This window comes from Gigantopelta aegis, chromosome 13 (assembly GCF_016097555.1).
Source record: "Gigantopelta aegis isolate Gae_Host chromosome 13, Gae_host_genome, whole genome shotgun sequence".
NCBI lineage: Eukaryota > Metazoa > Mollusca > Gastropoda > Neomphalida > Peltospiridae > Gigantopelta > Gigantopelta aegis.
In genome coordinates this window covers 37,829,122-37,841,991 of record NC_054711.1, presented here as the reverse complement: position 1 = coordinate 37,841,991, position 12,870 = coordinate 37,829,122, and the positions used below count along the sequence as shown (strand labels likewise).

General features: G+C 38.5%; 1 protein-coding gene across 1 annotated transcript in view; it reads right to left on the bottom strand.

Annotated features, from left to right (window-relative positions):
* The window catches only part of LOC121387303, a 57,774-nt gene that overhangs the window by 23,346 nt on the left and 21,558 nt on the right, over positions 1 to 12,870 (bottom strand). The window contains exons 3-5 of the mRNA XM_041518325.1: positions 9,540 to 9,699; positions 6,700 to 7,013; positions 4,578 to 4,654 (exon numbers count right to left, since the gene is read on the bottom strand). Coding sequence (XP_041374259.1) covers positions 4,578 to 4,654; positions 6,700 to 7,013; positions 9,540 to 9,699 — 551 coding nt within the window. The remainder of the gene's footprint in view (positions 1 to 4,577; positions 4,655 to 6,699; positions 7,014 to 9,539; positions 9,700 to 12,870) is intronic.

Here is a 12,870-nt window from a genome sequence, read left to right as displayed (position 1 = left end):
GATCGAACCACCTCAGTGGATCCATTCAACTGATTTTTTCTTCTTTTTTTTCTCATTCCAACCAGTGCACCACAACTGGTCAAAGGCTGTGGTATGTGCTTTCCTGTCTGTGGGAAAGTGCATATATAAAAGATCCCTTGCTGCATTAGGAAAAATGTAGCGGGTTTCCTCTGATGCTACGAGTCAGAAGTACCAAATGTTTGACATCCAATATCTGATGATTAATTAATCATTGTGCTCTAGTGATGTTGTTGAAATGTTGAGGGATCCAAAGATTTAAAACAATTGTTTTTAGTTTTGATGTTCCAAAGATTGATTATAATCGAAAATTGATCCATTTGGCTGTTCCTCCAATTTAGATGATGGAACTGATGTAAATATGTGAAAATGTCAGCCGTGATTGTTCTCCAATTTAGATGATGGAACTGATGTAAATATGTGAAAATGTCAGCCGTGATTGTTCTCCAATTTAGATGATGGAACTGATGTAAATATGTGAAAATGTCAGCCGTGATTGTTCTCCAATTTAGATGATGGAACTGATGTAAATATGTGAAAATGTCAGCCGTGATTGTTCTCCAATTTAGATGATGGAACTGATGTAAATATGTGAAAATGTCAGCCTTGATTGTTCTCCAATTTAGATGATGGAACTGATGTAAATATGTGAAAATGTCAGCCGTGATTGTTCTCCAATTTAGATGATGGAACTGATGTAAATATGTGAAAATGTCAGCCGTGATTGTTCTCCAATTTAGATGATGGAACTGATGTAAATATGTGAAAATGTCAGCCGTGATTGTTCCTCCAATGTAGATGATGGAACTGATGTAAATATGTGAAAATGTCAGCCGTGATTGTTCTCCAATTTAGATGATGGAACTGATGTAAATATGTGAAAATGTCAGCCGTGATTGTTCTCCAATTTAGATGATGGAACTGATGTAAATATGTGAAAATGTCAGCCGTGATTGTTCCTCCAATGTAGATGATGGAACTGATGTAAATATGTGAAAATGTCAGCCGTGATTGTTCTCCAATTTAGATGATGGAACTGATGTAAATATGTGAAAATGTCAGCCGTGATTGTTCTCCAATTTAGATGATGGAACTGATGTAAATATGTGAAAATGTCAGCCGTGATTGTTCTCCAATTTAGATGATGGAACTGATGTAAATATGTGAAAATGTCAGCCGTGATTGTTCCTCCAATGTAGATGATGGAACTGATGTAAATATGTGAAAATGTCAGCCGTGATTGTTCTCCAATTTAGATGATGGAACTGATGTAAATATGTGAAAATGTCAGCCGTGATTGTTCTCCAATTTAGATGATGGAACTGATGTAAATATGTGAAAATGTCAGCCGTGATTGTTCCTCCAATGTAGATGATGGAACTGATGTAAATATGTGAAAATTTCAGCCGTGATTGTTCTCCAATTTAGATGATGGAACTGATGTAAATATGTGGGTTTTGAGTTTGTTTTTATTCTTACATAAAGAAAAACTTTTTAAAATAGTTATTTATGGCAAAATTTGCCATTTGTAGGGTGCATCTGACAATCGGTACCTGGGGCCTAATTCACTAAACTCTCGCAACTTTGCGATATCGCAGTGCAGTGCTAAAAGACTTGCAAAGAGGATGCTTTGTTGTCTAGCAGAGCCTAAGAGAGCTTTGTGAATTATGCCCCTGATCCTTACAAACCTTGAACTGCTCCCACCAACAAAGCAGCAAGGAAATTTTAATATAAATGTACACTTTCCTATGAATAACACAGTACATACCATGACCTTTGGTATACCAGTTGCGGAACACTGGTTAAAATGGGAAAAAAGCCCAAACCAAAGACGTTTGATCCTGGGACCCAAGAGATTCAGATACTTAGTAATAACGGTACAGTTACTGTTTTAGTATTTACTTTTAATCTGTTTTCAGTTCGTAAAGTATATTTTATTTTTAACAATAAGGAAAAAATACATCTTGAAAAAAAAAAAATCCAAAATGCTGCAGAGAACGAAAAATTTCACACCAATCTCCATGGCATTGCCGATTGCCGCGGGTAACTGTAGGGGTTACTGGTCCTAGCCGGGCCATAGATCTCTTGCACTGCTAGTTCTGATAGCCATAGAAAGTCTGTTTTTCTTAAACGCAGACGTGTACGCATTGTAAATGTATGTAGTTACATGCAAGTAAGACAAAAACAGGCTAAAACAAATATATGTGAACAGGTGTGCAGAGCTTCTAGATTATGGTAGGCCCACTCCCATGGCTAGTGATATTCAATGTTGGGCTAGTAAATAACTACTATTGCCATGCCAGACAGGGCTTCTAGATTATGGTAGGCCCACTCCCATGGCTAGTGATATTCAGTGTTGGGCTAGTAAATAACTACTATTGCCATGCCAGACAGGGCTTCTAGATTATAGTAGGCCCATTCCCATGGCTAGTGATATTCAATGTTGGACTAGTAAATAACTACTATTGCCATGCCCAATGGCTAGTGCAAAAAAAAAAAGGTCAAATGTTGCAGTTAAATCTATTTTGTAAATATGAATATCATGTCCCCACCCCAACCCATCAATGTTAGTGTTTTAAAGCTGTATCTCCCTCTTTAGGTGACATATCTGATTATTACTATTATTTAGTAAACTTGTATCAACTTAAAAGTAAAGTAGGTCTAGTGAGTTTTTAATTGTGGCTAGTCAGTTTTTTTTAAATCACTGATCCCATGGCTAGTGGATTTTATACAAATTTTAGAAGCCCCGTATAACATGAAAACAGGGATCTAGCCTGATGTTCTGAAGTCATAGGACTGGACACTCCCCTCTATGGACCTAATTTTCCCATTCCAACCAGTCCCTCATGATGTACATCAAAGGGCATGGTATGTGCTGTCATGTTTGTGGGAAAGTGCATTGGAAAAACTTTCCTCTGAAAACTGGGTCAGAATTATCAAATGTTTGACATCCTATTGCACATGATTAATTACTAATCTGTAATGGTGTTAATTTTTTTTTTTATACATAACCTTATTCTTTTTATCTTCAATTATTATTCTATTCAGTTTGTAATTATGGTGTTTTTGGCAGACCAGTATTGATCTTATCTTAAAACTAATTCATTCAAACCTGACATGTACGTCCGTCACACATTTTTATGTACGTCTTTAGAGAATAACTAACGAGCTATGAGGAATTACGGATTATCTGTCCCGAGTGAATTAATGTTGTAAACCCGAGCCTCTGGCGAGGGTTTTACAGCATTAATTCACGAGGGACAGATAATCCGTAATTCCTCGTAGTGAGTTGGTTATTTTCTTTATTACCCATTGTCAATCATTAACGATTTTAAAAGTATATTTACATTCTCGCTCTACAAGCTCTACCAGCCATAACAATATATTCATACGCGCCGTTACCGGTGCACACCCAACAGTATCCACCAAAGAATAGTTAAAAAAAAACCCAGTCAAAATAATAAAAATAATTTTTTTTTTTAAACATTTGTACATATATTTTGGTTTTTAATTCCGTAAATGTTCGTATCGTGAAAAAATATTTGAAGTCCGTAGTAATAGTTTGACCGATGAATGGAATCATGAATGAACAAAAAGTAGTCCCTGCAGTATGTAATTGCCAATCAAATCTTGTCTTTTTAAAGCCATCCAATCAGTGACTGTAGAAGCAATCTGCACACTGTGCAGAGATCGAAAAAATATTACCCCGTATGGGTAATAAGCCCATATGGGTAATAAGTTACAATATTTACCATGTATCAGGTTGGTCCAGTTACTTTATTAAATTTTGAGTATGCAGTGATGCTTTTCTCTGATGTTCAGACTGTATGCAGAAATAGGAATGAAATATGTGAGTACTAACGATTCACAGAACTTTGACAATATGACACTGATGACACTTGCATTTCACTAATTCTGCATGTCCATTGTACACTGTAGGTCCATCACACACTTTTGGACTACCATTCTACAATTTCTGTCAAGTCAAATACATGTTTATGGAGCCTAATATAACACTCCAACTAATGGTTAACTGAAGTCATTATTAACTTTATCAATTTCTATTTACCAAGGCTTCTAGATTATGGTAGTCCCACTCCTATGGCTAGTGATATTTAATGTTGGGCTAGTAAATAACTACTATTGCCATGCCCAATGGCTACTGTTTATTTTGGAAATATGAATATCCTGTCCCCACCCCAACCCCAATGTGTCTTTTTAAGCTGTATCTCCCTCTTTAGGTGACATATCTGATCATTACTATTATTTAGTGATGTAGGGCTAGTGAATTTTGAATTGTGGCTAGTAAATTTTTTAAATCACTGATCCCATGGCTAGTGGATTTTATAAAAATTCTACAAGCCCTGTATTTATGTTTTTCAGTATTTTAGTCATCCAATGTGTAAGTCCATCACAATGCAATTGCCTAATAATTAACAATTAACTCCTGTTCCAGACAGATGAAGTATGTGCCCAGGACAGCATGCTTGAACCTGAATTGGGTAAGCACAAAAAATCAAGTGAAAATGAAATAGAATGCCTGGCGTTTGTATTCTTACTCTCAATAAGCTGTTCCTCCAATGAGGCACCACTGGGCGGGTACAGCGAACACTGAACTTCCTTAGAAATAGTTGACCTGAAAGGCAAACGGAGAAACATCAGAAACATGTCTTTCTTACACACCCCTTGGTGAGAACACCATACGTCATTTTTGATAACACACAGTTGTTTACACACATACTGGCTGCTCCTAGGTGATGTCCAGGTCACCAATGCCATACGTCCAACAAAAAAACAGCACAGTGGAAATCGATTATACTGTGACGTATATAGTTAACCTGCACTCATGTATCTGTGACGTGTAAGTCAGCTACAAGTGCAAAGGGTTGTAAATATCTTTTAGTCGATAAAGAGTGACTAAGCATATATGCTACATGTTATTAACCTTGTAAAATACATTATTATGGCATATATCTGTATCAAAAATAAAACAAGACCATAAGGTGAAATAATTTTTGTCTCAGAAACTTGATAGAAAGTAAGTTGGCTTCATTTCCTTCTTTTGAAGGAAAAGTTTGCCTTCGTGCCCCTCCAATCTGTGCTGGTGCCCTAATCTTTGTATTAAACTGAAGGCTTGTCGTGTCCTCGAAAAATAAAAAAATGTAACTGGTGATATTAACTTCCGAAATCATAAAATGTTTAGTTTTCTGCACAGTGTACTACATAATGTATGTAAACCAAAGTCTTTGCCATTTTAACTTTGCTAGCATTGCGAAAACGAGGCCAAGTTCAGAAATCCCTGAGCACATTTTCAAACATTTACAGTCTTCTTTCAAATATTGGTTGATACACCAATTTCGCATTCTGAAGAGCTCAAACGATGTTAAAACACCAATAGCAACACTTTCAACTTTTATTTATTTGTTTTGGAGCAACATTTGTTAGTTTTTTTCCTAACTCTCTATATGTTTTTTACCCCCGATTTGTGAATCCAGGACACCCGGCCACAAATGCCCGTAAGTAGATGCAATGTTTTTTAATCAATCTAAAGTATCAATAAAATTATAAAAACCCACCAAAATAATACTTACCGATTCAAATATGAACTTTATTTTATGTATTTATAAAACATTTATGTGAATATATGTGAGTAAAATTATAAACTTGTACCCACTAAATATGGATTTTTTTTCAAAAATAGACACACACAGAGAGAGAGAGAGAGAGAGAGAGAGAGAGAGAGAGAGAGAGAGAGAGAGAGAGAGAGAGAGAGAGAGAGAGAGACACACACAAAGAGAGACACACAAAGATGCTGCTGTGTAGTCTACTCCTAAAGCAGCCAGGGATCTTTTAAATGTACTTTCCATTGGCAGGACAGTACACCAGTAGTCTAAATGTTAAAGCAGCTTCTATTCAATAACCAGCGAGAGGCACGCTGTTATCATATTAGATGGATGATCATTTCATCTTATTTTCATGCTTATATCCAATTACGGTTCAATCACGCTGTCCTGGGCACACACCTCAGCTATCTGGGCTGTCTGTCCAGGACAATGGGTTAGCTGTTAGTTGGTCAGTGGTTAGTGAGAGAGAAGAGGGTGTAGTGGTCTTACACCTACCCATTGAGTCCTTAAGAACTCGCTCTGGGGTGGAGCCGGTACCGGGCTGTGAACCCTGTACCTATCAGCCTGTAGTCCGATGGCTTAACCACTGCGCCACCGAGGCCAGTGATGGATGACCAAAAATGCTTTTGAGATCAAATTAAGGTGTGCTCAGGGGACCTCAGATAGGAGAAATCTTTTATTTAACGACACTCAACACATTTTATTTACATGGTTATATGATGTCAGACATATGGTTAAGGACCACACAGATATTGAGAGATGAAACTCGCTGTCACCACTTCATGGGCTACTCTGTTCGATTAGCAGCAAGGGATCTTTTATATGCACCATCCCACAGCCTTTGATATACCAGTCGTGGTGCATTGGTTGGAACGACAAATAGCCCAATGGGCCCACCGACAAGGATCGATCCCAGACCGACTGCACATCGAGAACGAGCGCTTTGCCACTGGGCTACACCCCGCCCACCCTCAGATAGGAAGAGCTGTGTGAACAAAACTATCATTCTGGAAATGTTTTGAGGCCGGTACTAACATGATAATTATCTAAAACAAACCTGATTTTCTTCAGGCGTCCGTCAGGTTCAGATATAATTTCTGGTAGAGAATTTTTGCGTTGTTTTACGCTCGTCTGACCGTTGTCCAGCGCATCAGCCCCATGTGTGTGATGGATCAAAGCTTTAGTCAGGATTCCATTCATCTGCCCATGTACCATGTTCGGTGACCTGTGAGGTGACCTCTGACCTTGACCTTCATTGTGACTGGAGCCTGAGTTGAGATGACCTTTGAAGGTGAAGGTCTTCTCAAACTTGGGAGAGTTGCTAACCAGACTGGAACACTGACTGCAGCGGGAGCACGGACGAGACCGGTCCTGAGAAAAAGAAAAAAAAAAAAAGAAATTTTTTTTTAAAAAGATATTAGTACATGTAATAATAGGATATGAATCAAGCTTCCAAGCGTGGTCGGTTTGGGATCGATCACCATCAGTGGAGCCATTGGGCTATTTCTCGTTCCAGCCAGTGCACCACAAATGGTAAATCAAAGACCATGATATGTGCGGGTTTCCTCTCTAAGACTATATCAAAATTATTAAATGTTTAACATCCAATAACTGATGATTAATAAATCAATATGGTTCAGTGGTGTCATTAAATAAAACAAACTTTCTAAATCAACCTTCCATTTCTATCATGTTTATGTCCCGAGTGGACTAATTTTCAATTGTCAAAGACTTTATATAATCAATATTAATGGAAATTATTTCACGAGAGACATATAAACATGATGTGAAAGTGATTTTAATACTCTATTTATCACCCATAACAGGCATCAAAATAAGCATGGTGTCTGGTAACCCATTTACAGGTTACCACAAAATATAGCCTGCTAACCTATAGGTTACCACAATGCACTGCCTGATGTACGTTCGGAAACAAAACTACTGTTCGTTGAAATTTTTGTCAAGAAAGAATCACCGTTCTCGACTTTTCTTACATGTGGTAACCTCCCGGTAACCTGAATGACCGTTCTCGACTTATTTCGATGCCTGCCATAATCAATTTTATTTTATATCACTGAACTCGTTTGACCGATGTACTGGTAAATGTTTAGTGTGCTAATTGTTTCACATCATCACATGACATGGAGGTGCTACACTCCACTTTACATTCTAGTGGAATGTAACACTTTGATATGAACCCAGATATTTTTAACCACATGGAATAATAAATAATTCATTCACAACATGATACATGTATGTTAGTAAAATATTGAAAAACATCAAGCAAACATATGGCATCACTAAGGGTACAATTACAAAGTGGTGTAATTAATCTACAACAAAGTTCAAACAAGTTACCTGCAAAAATCAGGTGAACTCTCTTCATTTTGAACTCACATTCTGCAGGTACATGTAATTGTCATAAACACTTACTAATAATATAACGCATAATAACAAGTAATCAGTTTTCATCAAATTTATGTCCTGAGTTTTCTTTGTTAAAGATGAGCCCAAACGTACCTGGTATCTATGATGATTGGACGAGACAGAACATACCTGTATCTGTGATGACTGGACGAGACAGAACGTACCTGTATCTGTGATGACTGGATGAGACAGAACGTACCTGTATCTGTGATGACTAGACAAGACAAACCGTACCTGTATCAGTGATGACTGGACGAGACAGAAGGTACCTGTATCAGTGATGACTGGATGAGACAGAACGTACCTGTATCTGTGATGACTGGATGAGACAGAACGTACCTGTATCTGTAATGACTGGATAAGACAGAACGTACCTATATCTGTGATCATTGAACGAAAAAGAACGTACCTGTATCTGTGATCACTGGATGAGACAGAACGTACCCGTATCTGTGATGACTGGACGAGACAGAACGTACCTGTATCTGTGATAATTGAACGAGACAGAACGTACCTGTATCAGTGATGACTGGACGGGACAGAACGTACCTGTATCTGTGGTGACTGGATGAGACAGAATGTACCTGTATCTGTGAAGACCGGACGAGACAGAACGTACCTGTATCTGTAATGATTGAACGAGACAGAACGTACCTGTATCTGTGATGATTGAACGAGACAAAATGTACCTGTATCTGTGATGATTGAACGAGACAAAACGTACCTGTATCTGTGGTGATTGAACGAGACAGAACGTACCTGTATCTGTGGTGATTGAACGAGACAGAACGTACCTGTATCTGTGAAGACTGGACGAGACAGAACGTACCTGTATCTGTGAAGACTGGACGAGACAGAACGTACCTGTATCTGTGAAGACTGGACGAGACAGAATGTACCTGTATCTGTGAAGACTGGACGAGACAGAATGTACCTGTATCTGTGAAGACTACCGGCCTCGGTGGCGTCGTGGCAGGCCATCGGTCTACAGGCTGGCAGGTACTGGGTTCGGATCCCAGTCGAGGCATGAGATTTTTAATTCAGATACCGACTCCAAACCCTGAGTGAGTGCTCCGCAAGGCTCAATGGGTAGGTGTAAACCACTTGCACCGACCAGTGATCCATAACTGGTTCAACAAAGGCCATGGTTTGTGCTATCCTGCCTGTGGGAAGCGCAAATAAAAGATCCCTTGCTGCCAATCGGAAGAGTAGCCCATGTAGTGGCGACAGCGGGTTTCCTCTCAAAATCTGTGTGGTCCTTAACCATATGTCTGACGCCATATAACCGTAAATAAAATGTGTTGAGTGCGTCGTTAAATAAAACATTTCTTTCTTTCTGTGAAGACTGGACGAGATAGAATGTACCTGTATCTGTGAAGACTGGACGAGATAGAATGTACCTGTATCTGTGAAGACTGGACGAGACAGAATGTACCTGTATCTGTGAAGACTGGACAAGATAGAACGTACCTGTATCTGTGATGACTGGTCATGCAGCAGTGACTTGTCAGTGTACGAACTGATGGACGGAGGGGTCGGACTTGTGGAATGACTGGTGCGGAAGCTGATCGACGCAGAAGACCTCAGTGCTTCGTTCTCACGCTTAAACTGATAGACTTTCTTCTCAAGGCTAACAAAAGATAACACAAATATTGCATCCACCCAGAAAAACATTATTATTTTGTTTCGTTCACACAATATATGAATATGAATGTACAGCTACAGCCGCAACCAAACTAAAATAAGTGTGTGTCAATACAAGAATAAAATCAAGGCACAGTAATACATTTCTTCACTTTTCTCGGGGGGATGGGTGCAATTGCAACCCACCACCACCACCACTTGCTACAATGTGTGTATGGTCCGAAAAAAACTAAATCTGACATATGTAGACAATTAAGTGGTTATCGTGCACTGACCAACAATATATGTAAAGCAGGGCTCAAACTTAACGAAGGCAACGCCGGCAATTGCCGTCGTTGAGATATAAATTGCCGTAGGTAGAGAGCATCACCGATGGCACTTTAGTGCTGTCGGAAAAGCTCCTCAACAATGGCGAAATATATACACCTAGTGTACATTATCTGCTAATATTTAACATTTGCACATTTAAAAGATGTCTACATATAACAAGATAGCATTTCAGTCAGGTTTATTTGTTGCAAATGTCACTTTTAAAACAATTGCCATAGGAAGGCTCAAAATTGCCGTCGGTGGACTGTCTCACCCATTGCAATGCTTTTAAAAATTGCCGTGGGAAACAAATTCTTAAGTTCGAGCCCTGTAAAGTACATGTATGTAGGGTTTTTGGCCTGTTCCAGTGTTTGCCTTTGTGAAAGCAGCAGGGTTCAAACTTAATAGGGGGTGGGACACATCCCATTGCTCGTTTGATGTGCGGTCGGTCTGAGATCGATCCTCGTCTGTGGGCCCATTGGGCTATTTCTAGCTCCAGCCAGTGCACCACGACTGGTATATCAAAGGCTGTGGTATGGGAATGGGAACTGTATTAACGTGTCCATATCCTGTCTGTGGGATGGTGCATATAAAAGATCCCTTGCTGCTAATCGAAAAGAGTAGCCCATGAAGTGGCAACAAGGTGTTTCCTCTCTCAATATCTGTGTGGTTCTTAACCATATGTCTGACACCATATAACCATAAATAGAAGGTTTTGAGTGCCTTGTTAAATAAAACATTTCCTTCCTTCCTTCGAACTTAATAACGTCACTGATGGTAATTGCCGTCACTGCGATATAAATTGCCATAGGTCGGGAGCATCACAATGGAAAAACGTATATCCTAAACTATCGAATTCCGTTCCACATCGAATTCCGCACTTTCTAATCACACTGCGTAAGTATGCATTTTAATACCACTGCATATGTATCAACTAACCAAGCCTTGATTGATCAAAATAGAAAATGAGGGTGGAAAAAGTTTTTAAAGTGTGTTTGTCCCTTGTACAGTAGCAGTAATTCTATTATTGCATACAGAAACCATATCCAAAGGTTATAAATATACTAAAACCTTTAGAAATGAAGAGACAAGATTTGACATTTCATTTCATTTCAACTTATTTTTGTGCTTATATCCAATTAAGGTTCAAGCACGCTGTCCTGGGCACAAACCTCAGCTATCTGGGCTGTCTGTCCTGGACAGTGAGTTAGTTGTTAGTTTGTTAGTGGTTAGTGAGAAGGAAGAGGGTGTAGTGGCCTTACACCTACCCACTGATCCCTTAAGAACTCGCTCTGTGTTGGAGCCGGTACCGGGCTGCGAACCCTGTACCTACCAGCCTGTAATCTGATGGCTTAACCATGATGCCACTGAGGCTGGCCTAGACTTGACAGATCATTAATGACTGTCATCTGCATTAGTTTTGTCTATATTTAGTTAAAAGTCACATGACTGACACTATTAAAATCATGTGTGTGTGTGTGTGTGTGTGTGTATGTGTGGATGTATGGAAGGCTGTTTGTGTCAGATCCACAATTGTTATTGAGAAACAACATTAGTCGATTTTTTACTGTTTGTAGAAGAAAAGATGATTCTTCTTTTTTCAGCTACCTATAAACATTGTAAACCATTTTCCTATATTCATGAAAAATTATTGACTACTTGAAAAGCTGTTAATAGTGGCATGGCCGTTTACAAATCATCTAAAAAAAAAAAAAAAAGCAAATCTAAAACAAACTGTAAAAAACAAGAAAAACAAAGGGAACTTTCTAATCTTTCCGCGTTTGTGACGTTCACATGGGACAGATATACTTACTAGTGTAAATTTTACATTCGTTGACAACAAATGTAAGTAATTACAATTTTTTAAATTATTATTTTACTTTGTATTAGACAAGGTAAACAATGATGTCGTTAAATTTATCCGGATGTTGGATTGAACATGCACAGTAGCGTTTTTCTGTTAATGGGATGGAATTCGACAAGTCCAGGATACATCTGGTATATATTATCTGCCAGTATATAACATTTGTACCTTTGGTGGGTCACTTCACCCATGGCAATTTATAAAACAATTGCTGTGGGAGACAAATTTGTACATTTGAGCCCTGAAGCAGGCCTGTAAGCATTGATAATTTGTGTAAATTCTTGAACTCTTGATTTGTCGTATCATGTGTGTGGGAAGACGTTATGTCATAAGATTCCATGACATCAAAAACAACTTGTCAATTTAAAAATATTTTGCCGGAAATGTAAGTGCATAAGAAATTTCTCTGAAATAAAGAAAACATGAATGTAAACAATTTACTGATGGTATTATTTAACAAAACAACTATTGACCACATCTGGATAATAATAGGTTTTATATGGACCCATGAAATCCAGACATTTTGACATGATTAGAAACAAAACAAAAAACCCCAGAGTTGACAAAACTGAATGATTGAACTTTCATGTGATTTGATTGGTGGAGAGCTTATGATTTGCCATGTGAAATAAAACATGTTCTAATCGGTACGATTCCGACACAACTTGTCGTGTAAGACTAAATACGCTCCGATTTGTATGTTCTCACAGTACAACCAGTGTTCGAGATTAACGGTATCCCAGTATCCCGGGGATACCAGAATTTAATTTTGGATACCAGACTTCAAGAACCCAGTATCCTACCGGGATACCATATAAGGTTCTTGGTTTTTTTAATCATGCATTTTTATTTTTTGTTGAAACAGTGAGTCGTCATTTACTGGTGAAGTTAAGTAACAGTATTTTTGAGCTCTTACTCAGTCTAATGCTATGCCGTAACAATATCTCCCCCAACTCGTACTCGGTCTAATGCTGGGAACCGCTA